Genomic DNA, 25,274 nt, shown 5'->3' on the forward strand with positions numbered 1-25,274 from the left:
CTAACCTTCTAAGATGGAGAACATGGCTTTTGCTGAAAATCCACCTCACATGGTGGGAAAAATCAACTCCAGGTGGGAACAGGATGACGGGTGCTGCCCTCAGGGATTACTGGTGAGGTGCCAAACCAAACTCACTGGCCACATCAGGGGGGAATGAGGGTGTGCTCATGGTATCGGTCTCAGTCATGGCTTGGTGGGTGGGTACCACTGCCTCGGCATGAGCCATGCTCTCAGTCCATATCCAGGAGAAGGATGAAGTCATTTCTGATCTTCAGGGGCCTCCCATGGAGTCTCCGGGTCTTTAGCCCCACCCAGAGGTACCACTTAGAAGAGCTGAGTCGTGGTGTTGGCTTTGTCCTGTGGAAGAGTTCCCTGGGCGAGAGGGAAGGGAGGCGAGGGGTCAGGCCCTCTGAGCCCCCAGCACCTCCCAGAATCTGGGCCCTGGTGGGTGAAGTGACCTGGGACTCACCTCAGATCCTAACCAGTCCCCACAGTTCCATCTCGAGACCTTGAATCAAAAGAAAAGGCATTCGTGTTTCGTTTCCCTTCTCTGTCACTCATTCTCTCCTTTAGTAGAGCCGCGGCTTCAACCACGGCCTTGGCAACGTCTACTTCTAAACTATGGAATGTTTGCACACTGACAACAGAGTTACTCCGAACAAGGGGTGGGGAGGGGCTGCCAAGTGTTCATGAGACAGTGCGTCACTGAGAGCTCATTAGGGATCACACGGCACAGAGACACCAACAGTCAGACGCCAAGCCCAGGCCGGGCTCGGCTCTAGATGTATTTTTTCTTGAGGTACCAGTAGGCAAAATAGCCCATCCCGCCCAGGGAGCCCATGAGGAAGGAGGCCCCAAAGAACGATGGCGGTTTCCGCTTGACCAGCCGGAACGCGTTGGGGATGACGGCCGACAGCAGGGTGGTGTGAATGTCGCCCAGGACTTTCCGGAAGGCAAAGCGCTTCTGGACTCTCTCGAAGAAGGACTGCAGGTTGGGCCGGCTGCCGTCTTCCCAGTATTTCTTGGACAGTCCCAGGAACTTGAGGCGGTGCAGGGTGGCTCCCAGAAGGACGTCGGCGAGGGTGAAGGCACAGCCACAGAGCCACAGCTCACACTTCTGCCCTGAAGTTGAAGAGAGAGGAGGTGGGGGCAGGAGGGGTCAGCTCTTCCACCCTCTGCACTCCTCTCTCCCTGACCCCCCTGGTGTTGGCCCGCGTGATGTTTCCCCAGGGCCATTCACTCCCGTACAACGTGAATGATATCTGTCATATCCTTATACAGCCCCTATCGGTTTTTTCTTTAAATCAACTGACTTTTTTCAGTGCAAGCACTGAGCTTTGGGACTTCAAGATTTGGGTATCGGGCAACAGGAGAAAGCAGTGAAGGGGCATGAGAAGGAGCGGCCTGGGAGGTGGGAGATGGCCCACGAGTGTGTGGTGTCGTGGGAGCCGAGATAAGAAAGTGTTCCAAGGAGAAGGGCGTCCTCAGCTGTGTTCGAATGCTGCAGAGAGGTCAAGTAAGAGGAGGCTTGAGAATGACGCTTGCATTTGGCAGCTGGTGACCTTGACGGGCAGCTGGAGTAGATGCTGACGACGAAAGCCTGGTTGGAAGGAGTTCAAGGGACCAAGGGAGAACTGGAGACTGCAAGCAAAGATCACTCATTCAAGGAGTGTTGTTGCAATGGGGTGGATACACTAATAATCTGAGACAGGTCAAGACTGGTTTTGTAAGTTGGGAGGAAAAAGCCAGCATGTGGATGGGAATGATCTAGCAGAGGAGAAGAAGTAGTTCTGCGGGAGGGAGTGGAGAGAATTACTGATATGTCGTTGAGAGGTTGAGTGTGAGCACTCTAGTATGGCATCTAGAAAACAAGGACTGGTCTTAGCTAGTTCAAGGACAGTTCATCCTTGGTAATAAGAGAGTGTGAGGTACTGTAGTTCATCAAATCCAAGTTGCCGGTCAAATGTTACGACAGCCACCCTGCAGAGAACAGTGATGCCAATTAAGCTATGTTAGGGTGTGATTTTACAAAGGTGCGCCTTAGAATCGACAAAACACAGTGTATGTATGGACACCAGTGCTGGTGGGTAGGTAACTGGGGGTCAGAACTGTGAAAATTTCTTCCTAATACTTCCCTTTTCTGTGATATATAGAGCGGTCAGAGGAGAATGAGGAGGTGGGCGAAGCGGTCGGAGGGTTGAGGAGAAAGAAGGTATTAAGTGGTCATCTGGAGAGGGGACAGTGGGGAGACCTGGGGCAGCGGGAAGGCCATCGAAGGCTAGTGGTCGGTCATGAAGTCAAAGCAAGAGCAGCCAGCCCTTCTTGTTTCTCTAGCCACATTGAGGGTCACAGGTGCAGGTGGAGAGTTGGGTGTAACCAGGATTGAGGTTCTGCAAGGTCAGTCTGATGACACAGGAGGGCACGGGAGTGGAGGTGCAGGCAAGGGATGCTCACGGTGGTTGGTGATCAAAAGAATTGCTCCAAGTGGAGGGAAGTGAGCATGATGGGGTGAGGGGCAGTGAAAGGAGGCAGCATAACGAGGTAGAAGCCCCTGGCTACAGTCTGGATGAGTGTAGGGTAGACAGATTTGAGGACAGGACCAAGGACAGCCCTGGGGCACGCCAAGGTTTGGATATTGGGCAAAGAGGAGAAACCAGCAGGGAACACCAGGAAGAGCAGCCTGTGAGGTGGGAGACAGACCAGGAGAGTGCGGTCATTTCCTTAATCCTCACAACCATTTGATCAGGTAGATGCTACCCCTATTTTACAGATATGGAAACTGAGGCAGAGAGCAGTTAAGTGACTTCAAGTAAGTGGAACAGCAGAGTGTGGGCCTGAACACAGGCCATCTGGTTCCACTGTAAGACGTTGCTTCTTTCCACGTGCGAATGAACTTGGGCAGATGCATGTATCTCCACATACACTCAGGCCTCTTTTGATAGGTGCGTTCTTTACTTGGGTGTGTGTGCACATCTGTTTGTGTGTCTGCATTATGCTTGGTGTGGATGTCTGCTCAGATCCATGCAGCTGACTGTGTGTATGTGTGTGAATACCCGCACACGAGTGTCTATGTCCATGTGGTGTGGGGATTACCACACGTGTAAGTGAAGTGTATGCCCACATTCATTTGGCTGCACACAAATGTTCACAAGCATGTATGCATGTGTCACTATTTAAGAGGGTCCATGCTGCCCTGGCCGGTGTGCTCAATGGTTAGAGCGTCAGTCTGTGCACTGAGGGGTTGTGGGTTCAATTCCTGGTCAAGGGCATGTACAGGCAGCCCTTGTTTATTGTGGTTAATCAGTTCCAGACTCTACCACAATAAATGAATTTCCGTGAAGTAGGATTCGTAGGATTCTTTATTTATATACAGGCCGCCCTCGCCACTTTGTGCTTCGACTTTTACAGCTTCACTCTATCACGATTTTTTCAGTAGAGTATAGTATTTGTAAAAACTGTGATAGAGTGAAGCCACAAAAGTCGAAGCATGAAGTGGCGAGGGACGGCTGTACCTGGGTTGCAGGTTTGATCCCTGGCCCCAGTTGGGACACATTTAGGAGGCAACCAATCGATGTGTCTCTCTCACATCAATGTTTCTCTCTCCCCCCCCCCCCTTTCACTCTCTAGAAATCAATGGAAAAAATATCCTCAGGTGAAGATTAATACAACAACAACAACAAAAGAATGTCCTTGCCTGTGTTTATGTTTGTAGGCAAACACCGATAGCCATGACTACACATGTATGTGGACACGTGTAGCTATCTGGCATGTTGCCAGAGGGCCCAACCCCTTCAGTGTCCCCCCTTCCACGGCTGTGCATTCCTTTGGCACCCCCAGCCCTAGATGAACCCCATCTTGTGCCTTCTCTGAGTCTGCCAGCCAAGCCTGCTGGAGACCGTCACACTGACCAGCTTCTCCAAATTCATGCCCGCAAAGCCCAAGAAGACACAGCTCTGCCCGGGTCCTAGGGTCGTTCTCGAGCAGGCTCACCTCCCGCTCCCTGCAGAGACAATTGCACATCTTCCGTCTCGTCTCACACCTCTCTGTGCTCTCTCAGCTGATGGTGGCACCTCATGCTTCATCCAGAAAACAGGAGCCTTCGGACATGCAAGCCCTCCCTCCCCATGAAGCCACAGACCCAGGCAGGGCATGTGCCTGCTGCCACCGTGCTGGCACAGTGGCGGGTGTGAGCCGCCTGCTCGCAAGGCCAGGGCCCCTGCATCCGTCCGATGCTGCCGAGCCTCCCTTGGCCTTTCCAGATCCACCCTCCCCTTCTCCATGCTGCTCTGGCCCCAAGGGGCTCTGCTGCCGGGGAGCAGGGGCAGATAGGAGGGAGTGAGAGTGAGGTCACAGTCTGATGTCCCTCCGTTTCCTCTCTGCAGATCACCATGGACTGGCTGTGTCCCCAAAATGACAGTCACAGCTTTCGCCAGGTGGCCCTCTCCATACGGTCTGTCTGTCCAGTTCCTGAACCTGCTCCCGCCCCCCACAACCTCAGGCCCAGGGCACCACACTTTTCCCTGTGGTTTCCCTGAATCCTGCTCGTATATCTGTAAACAGTCTCTGTAATAAGCCCTCCTCCATTATCCAATCTGAGGTTGCCCTGCGTCCTGTGGGGACCTGCCTGGACCACACGCCTCCTGTCCTTTCATGAACTTGGCATTGTTGGTCCTGCATCATGGCTTTCTCCCTTCCACTGGGTCGTTTGCCAGCCTGAAAACACACTCTCGTATCTACTATAAAAAAATCCCCCCCTTCCTCCCTACCTTCTCCACCCCCACCCCACTTTTCTGTTCCCTTCTAAGATACACTTCTCGGAAGAGTTGTCACATTGACCGGCCACACTTCCCCCCACTCACTCTTCAGCCTTTTGCCCCCGCACTCCAGCGAAACCGTTCCTGCAGGGTCACCACCAACAGCCATGGGACCACTTCCGGGGGCACATCACTATCCTCCGTGTCCTCAGTCTCCCAGGCCCTTCGTGGGGCTGTGACACGGCTCCTCCTGACCCACTGGCCACTCATCTCAGGCGACTTCGCCTGCTCCTCTGCCTCTACCCCTCCTTCAACGTGGGGGAACCTCAGGGCAGGGGTGGTGTTTTTAAAACGTGCCCACAGATTGAGAATCCTCCCCTGGACCATGGGCTGCATTCATGACTTGCTTCTAAGGAATGGAAGGTGGCAGGGGTTACAGTGACTCCCAATGGGGGGCCATAAAAGGCACAGTGGCTCCTGCTGCTTCGTTTTCTCACATCACTCGCTCAGGAGAAGCCAACTGCCATGGTGCAAAGAAACTCAAACAGCCTATCAAGATACCCATGTGGTGAGGACCCAGGTCTCCTGCCAATAGCCAGTGGGGAACTGAGACGTCTGGGTAAGAACCCTGAGAATAAGCATCTTGGAAGCAGTCTTCCAGCTCAAATGACGACAGCCCCAGCCAAGAGCCTGCCTCTCACAACCCTAATGAGACTACCCGGCTAAGCTGCCCCGGAATTCCTGACCCACAGAAAACGTGTGATAAAAGAAATGCTCTCTGTTTGAGCTGCTAAGTTCAGGAGCAATTTGTTACGCAGCAGTAGATAACTAATACAGCAGGTCTCAGTCCGTCTTTTTGTCTCTCTCCACTCTCTCCTAGATGAAATCATCCAATTCTATGGCTTTAGGCACCGCATATATGCTGAAGACGTGTACATCTCTATCTCTAAATTCTGACCTCTCCTTTGAAAGTGACACTAGAATATCTAATGGCTGAGGTGACACCCCCTCGTGGGTGTCTCAGTCTTACTGTTTCTCTTAAGTGAACACTTGGTCCCCGTTGCCCATATCAGGAAATGGCAGTACTCAGCAGATGGCTCCATCTAGAGGTCTTAACTATGACATTATAATACCTCCCAACCCTGGGCTCTGCACTAGGAGAAATGGAGGGCATCCCCTCTAGGCGGGTTTTGGGGCACCAGAGACCATGAGTGCCAGAGACCATGTGGGCCCAGCCAGTCTTACCTTTAAAACACACAGTCCCCTCCCTGGCCTCTGCTGCCTCCCTCAGCCTGGAGGGACACAAGGAACTGCCCTTACCTCTCCATCGTGAACAACCCCTCATCTGGCTATCGGAGAGTACAACGCTGCCTCCTCTCGGAAGACCTCAGGACCAAAACAGAGAATGGGGACAGGAGGCACTCAGGCTAGGATCACCTGAGAAATATGTGTCCACAGCTATTCTCCAGGACTGTCAACTCTGGCCTCCATCCAGGTCTGACCCTATGTCTCCCTTGATCATAACGGCAGCTAATATTTGCAGACACTTCCAATACCATGCGCCAGGCAATATGCCGAGCCCCTTACATGCATTTTCTCACTGATCCTCATGACAGCCCTGTGAAGCAGGTGCTCATTTAACCGCTTTTACAGAACAGAAGAGGCACCAGAGCTAGTGCTTAAGAATGACCCTGGGAGCCAGCGTTTGAATCCAGGCTCCACCACTTCTATCTGTGTGATCTTAGGAAGGTTACTGAACCTCTCTGTGCGTTAATTTATTTATTTATTTTTCATCTGCTAAATGGGGTTTCTCATATTACCTACCTCCTAGAGTTGTTATGGGACTGAATACGTTGAAATAGGAGAAACACTTAAAATAGTACCTGGCACAAAGCAAGTGCTGATAAATATATAAATTGTATGGGCTGAATTGTGTCTCTTCAAAATTCATACATTGAAGGTATAATCCCCAGTATCTCAGACAGTGACTGTATTTGAGAAAGGGCCTTTATAGTTATCTATTTATTGTTAATCCTCACCCAAGGACATTCCTCCATCATTTTGTTTTTAGATAGAGTGCAAGGGAGGGGGGTGGGGGAGGAGAGAGAGAGAAACATCAATGTGAGAGACACATCAACTGGTTGCCTTCCACATAACCCCAACCAGACCCTTGACTGGGGATCGAACCCGAGACCCTTTGGTTCACAGGCCGACACTCTAATTGCTGAACCAAACCAGCCGGGGTGGAAGAAAGGGCTTTTAAAGAAGTACGTTTGCCCTGGCCAGTAGCTCAGTTGGTTGGTTAGAGTATCATCGTGATACGCCAAGGTTGCTAATTCAATCTTCAGGCAGGGCACATACAAGTATCAACCAATGAACGCATAACTAAGTAGAACAAATCTCTCTCTCTCTCTCTCTCTCTCTCTCTCTCTCTCTCAAATCAATAATTAAAAATAAAAACAAAGAAATGAGTAAGTTAAAATGAGGCTGCGAGGTGAGTCCTCGTCCAGTCTGGCCGCGTCCTCATCAGAGGACAGCTGCTGCACAGACAGCAGGGGCGTGGTCTTCACCAGGCAAGACCACGTGAAGACAGCAAGACCGTGGCCATCAGTAAGCCTAAGAGAGAGGCCTCAAAAGAAACCACACCTCAGAAGAAACCAGCACCTTGATCTCAGACTTCTAGCCTCCAGAACTGTGAAAAAATAAGTTTCTATTATTTAGGCCATGTAGCCTGTGGTATTTTGTTATGACAACCCTAGAAAAATAATGGATAACTGTATAAAATACACCTGAGAATTAAGGTCACCCAGTGAGAGAATGTCAGAGCCGGGGCTCCGTCTCACCCCAAAGGCCTTTGGCCCCTAAGCACTCTTCTGTAATGGCTCCCCAGCACCCTCTCCGACAGAAATGAAAAAGTTCCTCCTTGCGGTATGTATTATTTCCCTCACTTAGCCACACCATCCTTTTTTCTAGAGGGAATTTAAAGCAGCTGGCTTCAGTACACATGACAATGTCCCTGTTGAGGACTTTAGGTACCTGTGTGTGTGTATCTTGTGCTCAAGGCCTCAGTTGTGAGATGCTGGAAGAACACTGGACCCATCAAGAGGGAACATGTTTTTGCCCTAACCATGCTTTGTATAAGCTGTGTCACCTTGAGCAAGTCATTTTATTTCTCTGAGCCTCAGTTTTCTCATCTGGAGAAAGTACACATCTTTAGCTGTCATGTGTTATTAAACTAGTATGTGCCTAGTACTGTGCTGAGAGCTTTCAATTTTTACAAGAGTCCAGCGAGATGGGGCTAAGGTTTTAAGTTGCCTTATTATCATCTCATTTTACAGATGAGGAAACTGAGGCTCCGATAGGGAAAATAACTTGTCCAAGTCACACAGTTCAGGCAGCAAAGCTGGAACTCTAACTCAAACCTGTCTGACTCCAAACTCATCTTTTAGAACACTGTGCTCCAAGTAGAGGGGTGGGGTGTGTGTGTGTGTGTGTGTGTGTGTGTGTGTAGCAGCGCATGTTGCACAGGCTCCATAAATTGCATAGTTGAATAGACAAGACTAGCAATCTGCCTAAAACAGAGCAATGAGAAGAGCTGGAATGGAATCAGAAGAAGAGCTGTGGCAAAGACATTACATAAAAGGACAAAGGAGAGGGTGGAGAGGGTGCTCCAGGCTAGAGGTGCTGCAGGAGCAAAGGTGTGGAGGTGGGAATGAAGCTGGTATGCTCAGGGTCCAGAGAAGAGAGCCACTTGAGAACAGAAAGAGTCAAGGTCAGACAGTCTGGATGAGCCTGGATGCCTGGCTGCAGCACAAAGAAGCCATAATACATCCTTGATCAGGGGAAAGGTCACCACCACCACCACCACCATCATCATAATGATCTTCACCAACATTTATTAAATACCTACTGTGTGCTAAGTGATCTAAGCACTCTACATGTATTATTTTATGCAATTTCTCAACATCTCTCTGAGGTAGGTCTTATTATTATTCTCATTTTATAGATGGAAACTGAGATCCAGGGAGGTAAAGTACCTGACCCATGGTCACTCAATTAGTAAGTGGCCAAGCTAGGACTTAAACCTATGTCTGCCTGTCTCCATGGTCCATGATCCTAACCACCTGGGAGGGGTCCTCTGAGATCTTTGGGAAAAAAGAGCCTGGAACTTGTCATGGTCGGGGTGAAGAGGGGTGGATGGCAGTAGCACCGACCTACCCAGAGTTGGTACCCACCCTCGTTCTCAAGTTTCCTCTTCTCCAGCTCAGCCTCGATTTGGTCCAGCACCATGGCCAGCTCCCCAAGGATCTTCTTCAGGTAGCTCACATCATCATGCTCCAGGATCTTGGCCTGGGGGCAGGATAGGCAGGAGCCAGAGAAGCTGAGTTGCCCTCAATAGAGTTGGGATGATCAGAACTTGGCCCAACACCCTTCTGCAAAGCTAGCCTCCAAATATCCCCTCAGCTGGTGAGCATGGCTGTCCTGCCTAGATCTTTTTCATGGGGCTGGCCTCATACACCAGCTGCTGTGAAGGTTGGTTGAGTGGTTCATAGCTGACCCTTCTCCAGAGGGTTGCCAATGAGGAGGTGCCCAGAAATGCTTGGGAGATTATCCCACACCCTTCAACCCCATGCCAGGCAACCTGTAACCAATGACTGATATTTATAAGGATATAAAAGGTTGGCTCCTCGCCTTAAGGTGCATCGACTTTGTAGTGCCATTTGAGTTTCAGAGCTCCCTGTGGGATTAGGGGACTTTGGCCCTCTCATCTTTTCTATCATTCCCATCCTTACTGGGTTCTCCTCAATACCCAAGAACCTCTGTCCAATGCATGTTCTGCTTTTAGGGACACAACCCAAGACATGAGGAAACTGAGGCTCCAGGGGGGAGAGTGGCTTACCCAAGGTCAAGTAGCCAGTAAATGACAGAGGAGACAGGACTGGAAGAGCAAACCAGTGGATTGCCCATTTCATGTCATCCGCTGACCTTCTACCTAGGACCAGCTTCTCCCAGTTGTTCTTTTCCATGGAAAATATGGTGGAAAAGAGGGTGAGCAGGCCTGGAGGCACTCACCATGAGCTTCTTCTGTTTAGAAAGATAGGGTTCAGAGAGCTGGGGTTCCTCTTCGTGGTCCAGTTTCATGAGGTCCGTGGTGGCGTTGGCTAAATGTCCTGGGGAAAAGAAAAGGAAAGGTCCTGTCCTTCTGATACCCAGTGTCACCCTATTCTTTCCCCCATGAACTTGGAGTAGGTCCCATCCAAACATTGGTCTTGGAAGTAACAATATCAACAGCCAACATTTAGTGGGCCCTATATGCTGCACCATAGTAATGGGTGAGATGCCATCCTGTTCTGGGCTCAGGATAGGGGGAGAGACAGACATCTAAAGAGATCCCTATGACACAGCATGGTCAATCTGTAATGAAGAGTGGACAGACTGTTGTGGGACCCAGAGGGCCACCTGCCTGGGGTACAGGCATCAAGAAATCTCCCTGAGACCACTCTACTCTTGGGGATGAGTAGGAGTTTGTCAGATGAATATAATGCTAAACTTGGAAAGACTCATACTTCAGTGAGTATCTCCCCCAACCCCCTTCTGTGGTGAGGAAACCAGTTCAGAGGAGCTAGATAATGTTCCACACTCATGAATAACAAGCAGGTTTGAACCTAGGTCTGCCTGGTTCTTGGTCTAATGCTCACTCATTGCACCCCACAGGGACAAACTTGTTTGTTGCAAGAAAAACTGTAAGAGACTTTTGGGGTCTTAAAACTTCCACTTGTGGTGAGGCAACTTTCCTGAAGATTTAGGGACTAAATGACCCATCTTTCCTTGGAAAACTGACCCTGATGCCAAAAAGGCAAGGGTGCAAGAAAGTAGGCCAGTGATCGAAATTCAAGCCAGCACCTTGAGGATTATCCTGAATGGGAGAGAGGTAGTGTCCTATAATCTAACTTTGAATATCTTTAACTTTGAAAGTCTAACTGTAAAGTCTTATATGGGCTTTACAAGAGGAGGTGGAAATATTAATTGGGATAAGATCTTGAGTTCTGCTACCTTATCGGGGTAGGATTCTCTGAAATTCTTGGCCAGTAAGTCTGGAACATGGTAGGTCAGTGTGTGGTAGTACCCCAATCCAGCTCTGCCCCAAAACCTGGGCCCCAACTCCATTTGACATCTTTAGGCTTCTTGAAAACATCCTGGCCTGACAAATTTCATCATCTTTTCTGCATTCTCCCCAAACTACAGCATTGCCCCCCCAAACACACACAATAAGCCAAGCCAGATGCCTAAGGGTTGTCTTCAACCCCTTCTTCTCCCTCCTTCCCACATCAAATCAGTCCTGTCCTGTTGACTCTTCCTCCTTAACATTTTTCATATTTATCTTCTCCCGGTCAACCCTCTCACTATCTCGGTTAACCTTTTGCTTGGATGATTGTGACTTGTCCCTGTCACCTGCATTTTCTCCACTCCAAGCCCTTTCCTCACTTCTGCCAGAGACATCTTCCTCAAAACACACTTGACCATGCCACCCCCTACTTAAAATTCATCCAAACTCCTCATCACCCTTAGATGATGTCCAAGCTCTTCAACTGGCATCAAAAGACTCAGCAGGACCCATCTCCTCTCCCCTTACCGACTCCATCTTTCACTGAGTACCCCCAACTATCCCTGTGTCCAAATGGTAACATTTGAGCCACTCCAAATGCTTGACATTCCCTGAATGTGCCTGACCTCCAGGCCATTCATTGCTCACACTCTTCTTCCTCCCAGAATAGCCTTCTTCTGTCTTCCTGAAAATCCCCTTGCAGATCCAGCTCAAGACTACTTCTTCCATGAAGCCCTTCCTGATCTGGGAGATCTGATCACTCAATGCCTTAGTCCTCCAGTGTATACTGTACAGATTTCTGCCAGAGAATGCAGACACACTAGTCAGAGCCACCACTGAACAATTCCATTCACATTGTAGTCTATGTGAAAAGTGCCCCCTGGATTGAGTAGTACATAGAGATGTTGATGCTGATGTACTTATCTCTGGATGTATGTCTCCCAGTGCAATCTGGGCTTCTGGAGAGAGTGGCTATATCAGATTTATCTCTGTTCTCTCTCTCTTTCTTAAAATGTTTTTATTGATTTCTAGAGAGAGAAGGGGAGAAAGAGATAGAAATACTGATGAGAGAGACACATCAATTGGCTGCCTCCTGCACACCCCTCACTGGGGATCAAGCCCACAACCTAGGCACATGCCCTGACCAGAAATTGAACCAGTGATCTCTTGGTCCATGGGTCAATGCTCAACCACTGAGCCACATTGGCTGGGCTTATCTCTGTTCTCTTAAAGCCCAGTAGAAATCTAGTACAGAAAAAGCTCAGTGAGTGTTGAATGAATGAATGAATGAATGAATGAATGAATGAAATGATTAAGTAAATGAGTAACAGAAGTTGTTCAGTTTCTGCCTTCTGAGATTTCTCCATTCACTACCCTAACTCCTGGTCTATAAAAACCCAATTAACACATGCCCAGATATTTCAGCTTTGGGGCTACATTAAGTCTCATTGATATTTTATGAATATGAAGGTCAAGGACAGCATCTTCTCTCTTGCAAGTCACTGGAGCTGCCCATATAGCTCTCTTTAGAGTCCAGGGGGGCAGACCAGGCCAAGGGAAGACTTTGGACTTCTGCATCCTGCGAGGTCTCTACACCAGGTGAGCTGGAGCCCTGGGATCCTCTCAGCCTCTTCAAAGGAGGAAGCAGGCTGGGCCTGCACTGGACCTATACTGCCTTCCAGGCACCTTCAAATGGCTCAGGGTAGGAAGGGGGAGCACCTCTGGCCTCCAAAAACACTTAGAGATTGCCTCCCCCTGGAGGACAGTCAGGACCTCCTGAATGCTCTGCTCATTCTCGGTTCGGTGATCTTTGTCAAAAGGATCCAATCACGTCACTTACCATCACTGTTTCTCCACTGCTCTTGGGATAAAATTCCAGTTCTGCCAGATCTACTCCCCAGGCTCACACCACAACCGCCCGCACCTCCCTCGGGCTGCGCTTCAACTACACTGAACTCCCTTTAGTCCCCAGAACACAACATTCCCTCTCCTCCTCTTACATCTGGAAGCATTCTCCCTCTGCTTCCCTTTCCAACTCATCGTTCGACGTTGGTCATCCCTGGATATTGCTGCATTTCAGAATCCTCCACGACCCCAGAGGTGGGGATAGGAATCTTCTATGGTCCTACACCCTCCTTATCAAACAGTTTGGTTTTGAACAGGTTATGCGCACATACTTGTTTAAAAATTCAAGCATTAAAGAATGTTCAGCGAAGAGTAAATCTCCTCTCAATCTTCAGTCCCTTATTTCCATTTCCCAGAAGCAAGCACTTCTGGTAGCTCCCCCCGCACCCTTCCAGAAATACTCTTTGCTTTTGCAAGCACTTGTGTATCCATTTAACCTCTTTCTAAATATATTAATGATAAGACACCGGTGCTTTTTTTTTTTTTTTGCCTTCACTTTTTTCTGTCCACTAATATATCTTAGAGAGCATTCCACGTGCTTTTAAAGACTGACAAACCTCAGAGGAGAAGGGCGGCGGGGAGGGATGAGATAAACCAAAGAACTTACATGCATGTAAGCGTAACCAGTGGACATAGGCAACAGTGCTTGGGGTGGGGGGTAGGGAGGAGGGTGTCTGTGGGGGTGGGGAGAGGAGAAACATCTGTAACAAAAATAAATTAATAAAAAAATAAAAAAACAAAAACAGAAAACAGCTGCAAAGTATCCTATTATATGAGAGGCCTAGAATTTATTTACCCTGTTCTCCACTCATCTGGGTTATTTCTATCCTCTTGCAAGTACCACCTATACTGCAATGAATATCCTTGTACATACTTCTTGATGCACACATCCAAGTGTAACTGCAGGATAATCTCCAAGGTCTGCTCCTTTCTGTGTTTGATGTAGAGGACCAGACTGTCCTCAAGAGGTTGTTCAAATTTACTTAGTCCCACACTGTAATTACCTGCCGCTGTCTTTCTGCTTCTACAGAACTGTGACCCTGGGATGAGAGAAGCTGTGTCTGTCCTCATCTGTCCCCAGTGCCCTGGCCAGGGCCTGGGTCATAAGAAACCTTACGTTGAATGAATGGGGATGGGACAATATAGATAAATCCTGAGCCTTATTCAAGGACGAGATTGAGTTCCATAACCTGCCCTCTTCCCACCTTCAACATCCTTTGACAGGGGGTAAGTGACCATTCACTGGGCACCTGTCATCGGCTTAGAATCATCATGCTTTGAATGTCTGTAGGGCCCTGTTGTGTCTGCACAGAGACTGGACAAAGCCTGTAAACACTTGTTGATGGATACCCTGATTTAATCCAACCTCCATTTACTGGATGCTAGAAACAAAAGGATGAAGTAGGCCGTGGGCACATCCAGGCTCTCAGTGCATGGACAATGCTTGAATCAGAAACCAGAGACCCCACAGGGGGCCTTGCCATATCTGGGCAGCCTTCCTTGGTGACACCAACCACAGCCCTGACCTCCCTGGACCCCAACCCCAGGTGTCTTGGCCTGAGACTCCTGTGGGGAGGTGCCCTACTTCCCATGGACAAGACAAGCCTCTGGGGAGACAGATAGCCTTGTAGCCTCTGTAAGGGATGACAGGACGAGAGTAGGGGGCAGGAGAGGGGAATGCTGGAGAGGGAGAGACATTTTTCAGTGTACAACAGGGTGAATGAGATGGAGGGCCAGGGAGAGTGGCGGAGAGAAAGCAAGCAAGAGACAGAGACAGAGAGGCATTCAGAGTGAGAGCCAGAGAGATGGACAGAGACAGAAAGGGAAAGAGAGGCAGAGAGAGGAAGGAGGAGGAAAGGAGGGAAAAGAAGAGGAAAGAGAGTAACAGACACCAGTGAGAACAAGAAGAGGAGGAGGGAGGACTCCCGCCGACAGGGAGCAGGTGGGCAAGGAGGGGGGCCAGCACGGGGCTCGTGCGCCTGCCCCGGGCACTCACTGCGGATCTCGGCCGTGGCGTACTTGGGGATCATGGAGTCGGTGGTGAGCTCAGGGTGCAGGATGCAGCCGTGGGTGTAGGCGTCCATGGGCAGGGAGTCCAGCAGCTCGCGGTACTGCAGCACCCGGGCATGCTGTGGGCTGCCCGCCTCGGGCATCAGGGCCACCACATGCTCTGCGAGGCACAGCCAGGGCTGGACCAGGGGCGTGGGCCCTGACTCGGCCACCCGCCCCTGGTTCGGAGGCCAACCTCTGGCACCCCAGCTTCCAACCCCAGCACCCTGGAACCCCAAAATGTTGTGGCCCAGAGGTCCCGGGCCCACACCCTTTCCCAGACTCCTTGAGGCAGGGGACCCTAACGGTGCAGCCCACCTCTCCCTCCCCACCGGAGCCTTCCTAGCTGTCCCCTGAGGGCAGGTGGGAGCCTGGGCTCTTATTGCCAGCCTTCAAGAGAAGCTGGAAACCTGGATGTTTAAAATAGAACTCCCCTTGACTTTTAAATGTTGGCAGCTAATTCATATTCTTTCCAAATAGCGCATGTCCGGGCCCTGATGCCCTCTCGGCTTCTGTTTGCAGCTCTGCCATGGGCTGTGAGCCCCGAACCCGAGCCAGGCCAGAGGGAGAGAGAGGGGAGGGGACATAGGATTCTATGGGGTCCTGGGGTGTTGGCCCTATTCTAGTCTGCAAGGTTCTAGGACATCTGGGCCCATGCCTATGGGCTTCCTGGGAGTCTATGGCCCTGACTGTGCTTACGGGATTTCAGGGCCTGGGGTCCGCTGGTGCCCTGGCATCCCAGGAAGATCTCTACTCTGTCTCTGGGGACTTAGAAGGCAGTGTAGGTCCTGCTCATGCCCAAGAAGTCTGTGGCCATGTTTGTGACTCTAGAGTCCTCGGGGAAGGAGGCTATAGCCCCAGAGCTTCAAGGAGGGTGTGTGGACCATGCCCTTCCCTGTGGTACCAGTGGGGGTGGGGTGTTTGTGGGTTCCTGGGGATCTGTGGCTATGAAGTTCCTGAGGGGCAGCTCAGTCCTGCCTGTGGCCCCATGGTTTGTCTTGGGGGAGACTGGGCCTTGCCCATGGCCCCAGTGGGTTTCCCCAGTCTTCCCAAGGCTCCGGGACCCCCCCGAGCCTGCAGGGGCCCCTGGTGGGTGCAGCAGCCATACCTCCTGTGAAGGTGCGCTCCACGTAGTCGATGATCTGGTCGTAGTCGCTGATGATGTTGTCACGATGGATGATGACAGGCACCTCCTCCCCCAGGTTGAGCCGCATGAACCAGGGCTCCTTGTGCTCGCTCTGCGGCAGGCTCACGTCCCGCTCCTCACACGCCAGGCCCTTCTCTGCGATCACCAGCCGCACCTGCAGGGGCCAGGGTCAGAGCGGGGAAGGCGGGTGGACACACAGGGACACTCTGCCCAGGTGGGATGGGGCATGTGGGGAGGAAGGTCAGAGGTCACACACAGGAGGGGACACTGTTTCTTCCAGCTCATTCTTGGGCACCTGGGGGGGGGGGGCTGTCTCCCAGGGGCGTAGGGCCTGCTGGTTATGGGGCTGGGTTTCACAGCTGGACATACCTGGGGACAGAATTCCTGGTTCTGCTGTGGGAGCTTGGGCAGACTCCTTAAACTTTCTGAGCTTTAGTTTCCTTATTTGAAAATTGGAAGTATTAATAGTACCAATCCAGTGTCTGGTGTATAAATTCACAATTATCCTTATCATGATTGGGCTCTCAGCCGGGCCTCCAGGGGTGGAGTCAGCCAGAAAATATTCAGAAATTCTTATCATCAGCAGCTAAGATTTTCAAATTATTTGAGAAACAAAATGAGGCAAAAAAATAATTTGCCAACATCGGTTGAACACTTTATTCTTCTCAAATGCCTTCCCGTCTGTTGCTGGATGCTCACAATAGCCTCCCAGAAGAAGAACAGGGAGTATCTCCTTATTTTGCTTTGATGAGAAAAACTAAAGCCCAGAGAGGGTTAGTAGCTTACCCAAAGTCACATAGCAATTTAGCAGCAGATCTAAAACCGTAGGCTATTGTTCCTGACCCCAGACCAGCGCTCTCTGCCCTGAGGGCTCCTTCCAGAGAGTCCTGGGTCTGCCCCATCCTTCGTCTTTCCCTATGTCTCTAGGGGGTCCCAGACAAACGTTTGAGCTGGTAGAAGCTAATGGAGAGCCTTGAGGCAGGGGCATGTCCTGTCCCAGCCCAAAATTTCTGAGCTGGAAAACAGTTAGCAATCACCTAGTCCAACTGTCCCCTTCCTGTGGACTGAGACTCAGAAAGAAGGCTGGATTATGCAGGGGCCCCCAGCACAAAGATGGCAAGTGATACACCCCTCCTGAGCATCAGTGTCCCTACACACCCAATTAGAAGCTCTGGGGACTGGACATCCCCAGCCTTCCTTCCAGATGTCAGGAGTTAAAAACCCAGAAGGGGCAGCATGAGGTCAAGTTCAGAATGTTGGACTGGGTGCCAGGCTGTGTCAGTTCAGATCACACCTCTAGCACTTACTTGCTGGATGATGTGGCTTTCCAAACAGCTTTGCACCTGTGTGCCTCAGCTTCCTCGCCTGTCCAGTGGGAGTCCCACTAGCGATTCCTTCAGAAGGTTGTTGTGAGAATTAGATAATGAGTCCCTGAGGAACTGTGCCTGGCATACAGTAGAGGCAATGTGTCTTAGCTACTTGCATTGGACTAGGTTTTTTGGAGACAGACAGACTTGGATTTAAAGCCTGGCTCTGCTATTTATTTACTGTCTGACCTCGGGCAAGTCACTTGACCTCTCTGATCCCTAGTCTTTGTGAAATGAGAAATGTAATCCACTCTTTCAAGACTGGCTCAAGGTTGAGATGGGGTAACGTGGGTAAAGTCCCAGCCCGGGAAGTTGATACATGGTTTCTAACATCACTATTTTCACACACACACACACACACACACACACACTGCCCACAACTCCTGGTTGATGTCCTGGAGTGCTTCATGCCACATGCTCACAACTAACACAAACACCCCCTTCTGTTTAGTGAACTGTGGGGAGCTAATTGGCACCCGAACTCCCAACACTCATTCACAGATTCATTTGCTCGTTTAGGCAGAAGCAGGTGCTGCAGATGGCCCTGGGAGGCAGGCCCTCCGGACCTCAACCTGGCTTTGCCACAGCAATGCTGTGTGACCTTAGAGCTATAGCTGTCCCTTCCTGAGTTTCCTCTTTCTCACTAGTGGGGGGGGGGGGCTGTAGCCCTGCAGGGAGCTGACACTGCGTTCAGACCACGCAGGAGCCAGGGCCGTGGGAGGGAACTGCTGGGTCTGTCTGAGAGAGGGGGAGGACATGTGGCAGAGTGAGCACCCGGGGGTGCCGTCTGTTGGGTCTGGGTGTGTGAGTGTGACAGTATGTGTGCCTGAGTGTGAGTGGCAACTGTGTGAATGAGCAAACGTGTGTGCATGTCTGTGTGTGCACACGCGTGCATGAGTGTGGGTATAAGTGTACCAGTAAATGTATTTAAGTACTGTGTGAACACTTGTGCATTAGTGTGGATATGAGTGAGCATGCATGAGAGAGGAAACTCCTGTGTATGTGTACATTTGAGCTCGTGGGTAGTGACCGTGCCCTGGGGAAGCTCCAGAGCAGTGAGGCTGGAGTTTGGCTGGAGCCAAACCACCCCATTCCCTTCCTGCCTATCCTGGCAAACTCCTGCCTCAGAGATCAGAATCCACCCAATCATCCAGCCTCTGGGCCAGGCTGGGCCTCTGAATGGATGGAAACAGAAACCAACCAAGCCTTTGCCCTTGGCAAGTCCAGACATTTGGCCTCTGTCCTGCCAGGGCATCTGCCCTGCCCTGAGATTCCAGTGAGGGTGCCAGGTGGGGCTGCTGCCTGAGGAGGGGACTATCTTTAGAGGCACAACACTCCTGCTTGGAGCTGCCTCAGGTCACGTCGGCAAGCGGCCAAGGAGACTTTCTCCTTTAGCTGAGCTGAAGGCCAGAGCCCATGCGCCATCCTGCAGGGGAGGAGGGGGGTGCAGGAGGAAGCCAGGCCCAGGGGAAGGGCATGTAGTCACAGAGGCCATCTGCCATCTCTGCTTCCTGGGGGCTGGAGCGGACTTAGGTGGTCACCACTCAGTGTGACCAGGCATCAACCATCTCTGGGCAAACTCCCTTTATTGTCATGGTCAGACACTGTCCCTCCTCACCCAGGCCCTTGTTTCTGAGGCAACTATAATGGGTTGGGTTGGTTTCTCTTCCCAGCCACTTAGTTGCTGTGTGACTTTGCAAAAGACCTTAGAGACTCTGGGCCTTAGTTTATTATCTGAAATACCTTAGTTTTAAATTAATAAATTTTATATTTTAGACCAGTTTTAGGTTTACAGAATCAAAATATTTTTTTTATATAACACCTACGGCTTGCAAATTCATCACTTTCCAATACTTATTTATCAAGTGCCTACTCTGTGCCAGGTCCTGTTCTAAGTATGGGAGACTCAGCATTGAACAAGAATTCCTGCCCTCAGGGAGCTGACATTCTAGTGGGAGCAGATAGATGATTAGCAATTAATATGATAGGATATGTTCAAAGATGGTGAGTGCAACAGAATAAAGAAAAAATACACCAGGGTTAAGGGAATTGGGGATGCCAGGTATCAGGAAGACAGGTGACAATTTTAAATAAGATGGTCCATTGAGCTTGGCCTCTCTAAGAAGGTGACCCTTGAGCAAAGGTTTGAATGAAGTGAGGAAGTGGTCCACACAGGGATCTGGGGAAGACTGTTCCAGGCAGAGGGACAGCGAGTGCAAAGGTCCTGGGGTGGAAGAATGTCTGAAGTGTTTGAAAAGGCCTTGTCTGAAGAAGCCAGCGTGGTTGCAGCAGGGTGGATGGGGAAGAGAAGAGAGGAAGAGGTCAGAAAGGATCATGCACAAGAACTTATAATTGAGACTCCCAGACCCAGGGGTCTATAAATAAATTCAGAGAGTCCTTGAACTAGAATGGAAAATTACATGTTTATTTTCAGTAATCTCAAACTGACAGTTAGCATTTTCTTCAATTATGAGTGTAGGCGACAAAGCACGGTAGTGTTAGCAGTGCCTGGAATATTGTCACCACGAGGAATCAGATATCTTCATCACTTCACGGTTGTGGCAATTACACTTATCATGACTTCAGTATCACGGCTGTGATCAGTCCTGCCACTAGATTGTGTTAGATAATGGGTTAATATAGAAACATGTCATTACATAACAAATTTGTTTTAAAAATATGTCAATAGCTACACTTCAGTACAATTGGTTTTCCTTCTAGTCTAACAATCCTATGAATTTTATTTTATTCAAGTAAGAGCATTATTCTCAGAAAGGTCCAGAGGTTTCCCCCAATTGTTGAGGGGTCCATGACCCAGGCAAGGTTAGGATCCTACGGTAGGGCCTGAGGCTATTAGGAGGACTCTGGCTTTTCCCCAGAGGGACCCGGGGAACCACTGCAGGCTTCTGAGAAGAGTGGTGAAATTGCAGTTTTCACCTGTGGGCCTCCTGGGGGAGGGGTAAATGGTCAAGTGCAGCAGTATGGACAGTGCTGGGGGCCAGTGTCCAAGAGCTTGAAGGGCAATACCAGGGTGAGAAGTAGAGGTCATTTACTTCCTCCTACCACAACTGGGAGGGGGCTTCTGGGAGATCTGCTCCATCCTGAGTGTCAGGACTGGCGCATGACAGGACCCAGACCTGGGCCTGTTACCCCTAGGGGCCAAAGACTGGGCCAGGGGCTCCCCACAGGTACATCAAAGATAAGGGCAGGCTTGAGAGAAGACAAGGACAACCTTGAACCAGGCTTGCTGCAGGGAGCCAGGAACAGTTCTCTGAAACTCACTCCAGTGGAAATAACAACAGTAATAATAGCTAACTCTTACATAGCACTGTACTAAGATCTGTACATGTATTAACTCATTTAATCCTTAAAAAAATCTAATGAGGTAGGTACTAGTATTATGCTCATTTTAGAAGAAAAGGAAGGAAGGAAAGAAGGAAGGAAGGAAGGAAGGAAGGAAGGAAGGAAGGAAGGAAAGAAAACAGGCACAGAGATAGTAGGTAACTTGTCCAAAGTCACACAGCTAGTAAGTAGTAATCTTGGTTTTTAAAGAACTGACTTGCGTGAGGACAGAAGGATTCTCAGAGGGTTGGGAACACACAGAGGTAAAGCAGTTCTTCCTGCCTGGGGATGGTGGGAGGCAGGTTATATCAAACATCTAGTCCATTGTTCTGTTGTGGAAACTGAGGACCAGGGAGGGTCAGGACTTACTTGAGGTTACACAGCCAGAGAGTGGGAGTGTCAGCACCTGGCCCCTACAGGTGTCTTGACTCCCTGTACTTTTTGCCCCTCTGAACCTCACTCCCCCAAAGGAGAAGGGACTAGGGGCAGGAACAGCCTGAGAAGCACTCTAATATCTACGCCAAGCAATTAGAGCCTCCCCTGAACACTGTGGCCCCAAATGATCACTTGTGGTACCTAAAAGTTCACTATTAAGAGTGCAGTTTTTAAAGGCATTGAGCTAAGTGTGTGACAACGCATATCATTTAATCTTCACAGCCTGTCCATAACCCTCTGCACACTCCTAAGCATATGAGGAGCCGAGACTTAAGAAAGGTGAAGACACTTGCACAAAGGCACAGAGCTAGGAAGAGGCGGAGATGGCATTTGATCTTGTGTCTGGTAAGTGTAAGTGCACTTACTGAGTACTTGCGTGTGCTGTGATAGGTGATTTACATGGGTACATTTGTGGAATCCTCACAATGGCCCTATCAGGGAGGTGCTATTAATTTTCTTAATTTACAGATGTGATAACCAAGGCATGGAGGGTAAGTGAACTGCCTAGGATTACCTAATTGGTCAGTGGTGGAGCTAAGACTGAAACCTGGGCAGTCTGGCCTCAGAATCTGGGCTCTGGACCCCTCACTGTCCTGCTGCACTCATGGGGGTGGGCTATTTCTATTACTAGTAGTTCATGTGCCATTAAGGACAGTCTTCTCACATGCCCCACATGGGGAACTGCTCCCTGCTTGCAGGCAAAGCCCATCAGCACTGAAGGGATGGGAGGAAACTCACCTGCTAAGCTCCTAGTACATGGCAGACACTTAACATATGTGTATGTCCTCTCAATCCCCCAGGAATTCTGCAGGGTAGGATGCAAACGTAATCTTTCATAAACAAGAATACTGAGGCATAGGGAGGTGAAGTGACTTATCCAAGGTCACACAGCCAGTAGCACTCAAGATGAGACTGGGACCCAGGACTGTCTGACTGCAGAGCCCATGGCCTTTGTCAGGCAACACTGCCTGTAGAACCCACCATGGGCCCCTGAGCAGGAGGAAGTCCCTGGCAGGGGAGGCAGGAAGATGTCAGACTGGCTTGGTCAGAGGCTTGGTCACAAATGGGGTTACAGTGGTTGGTTCTATCCCTGACTAGGGGTCCACTTTAGTCCTGAGCTCAGGCTGAACAGAAAATATTCCATGGGGCGAGAGTAGGAGGTTCCCTCGGGGGATGGTAATGAGAAGTGTCATCCCTCTGCCTCCCATCCAGTCCCCACTACTGGGAACTGGCTCCTGAGATTCTGGGTGGGAGGAGATTTTTAACATCTGGAGGTGAGGCTGATTCATCTCCCAACCCCCAACAATTTGCACAGAGCTTGTCACACAGTAGGTGTTCAGCACACATGTGTAAAATTTATGGAGTCTCAGTGTGACCTTGGTTAACCTGACCTCTCCTCTACCTAGTACTTTAGGGACATCATGACACCCATTATTAATAGAAACTTGACTCTGCGCCAGGCACTGCTATCAGCACTTTTTGTGCATCATCTCATTTCACCATCACAATAGCCCTCTGAGGAAGGTACTGCCATTAGCTCCATTTTACAGATTATAAAACTAAGGCTTTGGGAGGCAAAGTGACCTGTCCAAAGCCCCAGAATAAGTTACCGGGGAGGCTAGTAATCCCACTGGGGATTGTCTGGCCCCAGAGTCTATACCCTAAACTGGGATTACTTAAACTGGCCGACTGTTGGACCAGCTTCATCAGCATCACCTGGTAGTTTGTTAGAAATGCAGCACCTTGGGCCCCACGCCAGAACCACTGAGTCAGACTCTCTGGGGTGGGACCCAGCAGTCTGTGCTTTAACCAAGATCACGCAGTGCTTCCAAGCACGATCAAGTTTGAGTAGTGCCAGTCTGGAAGAGTAAGTCATACTGCCTCTTCAGCAATCCTCTCAGCAACCCTGAGAGGGGTTGAAATGAGAAGTGGCTGTTATTATTATCCCACTTTCCGGCATATAAAACTGAGCCTGGACCAAGACTCAAACCCAAGTCTTTTGGTTCCAAGGCCCCTTCTCTTTACAGAATCCGTTTCTCCATCTGGAAAATGAGTGAAGGGAACAAAAGGATCTTCAGGGACAGGCAATGGAGACTGAAAGCTGGGCCCTGGCCATGGTGCTGAATCCGTGCCCCACAAACAGGGCAGCCGCCCCCGGTGAGAGACTGCGCCCCTAGAGGCACTGTCTTACAGGAGCAGTGCTGGGCCCTCACCTCCAGGAATTGGGAACCCCAATAACTCAGCACCAGGCTCTATTCCCAACTGCCCCCCAGGTCTCCTGAGTATGAGAAGTGGCGGAGAGGCTATCTGTGCCTTTAAGAGCAAAACACAGATCTTAGGGGCCCTTGGCTGGTCTAAGATGAATTAATTCCTTTTCAAGCAAGAGGGGTGGGGGTGGGGCGGACTGAGATGGACCCTCCAAGCCCCAGCCAGAGGAACTGAGACCTGAAAGGCCTGTAGTATCTGGGACAACAGTTCCGGGGGGAAGGCCTGCGATGGGACTACAGGGGCTAGAGGCTGGACCCCAGGAAGCGCTCCTCCTCCCTCCCCGAAGCAGCCGCCCCCTCCAACAGGCCGCCTTCCCAGCAGTGCCCATTGCTTCCCCTTGCCTTTGTCTCTCTGCTCAGCCCTCTTACAGACCGGGTCTTTCGGGGAGGGAAAGAGGATGGATATTCCTAGAACTGGGGGAGGTGGTCCTGGGGCCCAAGACAGAGCCAGTCACCTCCAGGGAGAGCAGCCCTGCTCTCCGTCCTCCTGCCCGGAAACCCTCCATTCTACCCTCCAGTCTTACACCGGGTCCTCAGACCCCTTAAGCCCCCCCCCCCAGGTCCCCTCCCCAAGCCTCCCAGCCACCAGGGGCACCCGGTTCCCCTGCTTTCTCTGGCTATACCTTCTGCGAGCTGAAGGATTGGGTCCAGTGGTACAGAACCAGGCTCTCCTTGGGCCAATGGGCGGGGCTGGCCGCCTCCGGCGCATCGGGGGCCTCCGCAGGCTTGGCCGCATCGCTCTCCAGCGCCGAGATGGGCCACCAGCTGCAGTTGGTGGGGGTCAGGTTGTTGGGGGTCGCCATGACAGCCGGGAATCAGAGGGAGGAAAGAAGGAGGCTCGGCGGCCGGCGAGGCTGCGGTGGTGGCTCTCTCGCCCAGCATCACATGGCCTCACGGAGCCTGTCCCTCTCCTTCGCTCCCTCCCTCCTCTCTCCGTGAATGTCATTACTCACTGGGCGAGTGGGGGAAGGGGTGAGGGGATCCCGGGAGCTCCTTCCCTCCCCCTTTCCATGGCCTGCCCATGGCCCGAGCCGGGCAAGCCACCAGTCCTCTCTGCCAGGCTCCGGGGAAGGGTGCGTGGAGCCTTGGGGAAGTGGGCCATGCCCCCAGGTAGCTCCTATCTGGCCAGTCCCCTGACGATAATTCCATCACAAATGATTTCTGCCTCTTGGTCTTCTAAGAAGCAAATATTTCTTTAGGATAACTGGTGTTATATTCATTCCTTTTATTAATTCTGGAATAGCTTGTCTCTCTTTGGAGCTATTTTCTCCTGAAAGACCTCTTAGGAGCAGAAGGAGGGAACAAACAATGATTTATTGTGCACCCCAGCACTGTTCTAAAGGCTTTACAACCACCCATCCATTTAGCCCTCACAATAATCCTATTAGTCTCATTAAAAACAAATATTTTTCTTTATTGATTTTAGAGAGGGAGAGAGAGATATAAACATTGATGAGAGAGAACATCTATCACCGCCTCCTGCATGCCCTTCACTGGGGATCGGGCCCACAATCTGGGCATGTGCCCTGACCCCAGGACCTCTTGGTGCATTGGTCAACACTCAACCACTGAGCCACACTGGCTGGGCCTATTAGCCTCATTTTACAAAGGAGGAAACTGAGGCACAAAGAGGCTAAGTGACCTTGCCCAAGGTCACCTAGCTAGTAAGCGATAGAGCTGGGATTCGAACTCAGGCTGTCTGGCTCCAGAGTATCAGTCAATATGCCCTTAGCCATAAGGTCATGACAATATATTAATATAAACAGCAGCACAGTAAGCACTTAGCAACTCATGCACTCTACATGCATCACCTCATTTCATCTGCACAACAATCATTTTTCCCAGATGAGGAAGGTGAAGCTCCGAGGTGTAAATCATTGGTTCAAGGTCACATCTTCACTC

General features: G+C 50.5%; 1 protein-coding gene across 3 annotated transcripts; it reads right to left on the reverse strand.

Annotated features, from left to right (window-relative positions):
- Window positions 1-24,255, reverse strand: GDAP1L1 (ganglioside induced differentiation associated protein 1 like 1). Of its 3 annotated transcripts, XM_036245021.1 has the most exons (6): window positions 23,996-24,255; window positions 15,923-16,115; window positions 14,762-14,935; window positions 9,828-9,925; window positions 8,990-9,104; window positions 749-1,122 (listed from the first exon to the last, which is right to left on the reverse strand). In XM_036245021.1, exons 1-6 carry the CDS (start codon window positions 24,173-24,175, stop codon window positions 779-781), a joined length of 1,104 nt encoding a protein of 367 aa, XP_036100914.1. In that variant the 5' UTR covers window positions 24,176-24,255; the 3' UTR covers window positions 749-778. The 3 variants fall into 3 exon arrangements, with proteins under 3 accessions (XP_036100915.1, XP_036100914.1, XP_036100916.1); XM_036245022.1 differs by lacking the exon at window positions 14,762-14,935 and having other exon boundaries at window positions 1-1,122; window positions 23,996-24,201; XM_036245023.1 differs by lacking the exons at window positions 8,990-9,104; window positions 9,828-9,925 and having other exon boundaries at window positions 779-1,122; window positions 23,996-24,175.
- Window positions 24,256-25,274: the final 1,019 nt, after the last annotated feature.

The sequence above is a fragment of the Molossus molossus genome, unplaced genomic scaffold (genome assembly GCF_014108415.1).
Source record: "Molossus molossus isolate mMolMol1 unplaced genomic scaffold, mMolMol1.p scaffold_m16_p_6, whole genome shotgun sequence".
In the NCBI taxonomy this organism is placed as follows: Eukaryota; Metazoa; Chordata; class Mammalia; order Chiroptera; family Molossidae; genus Molossus; species Molossus molossus.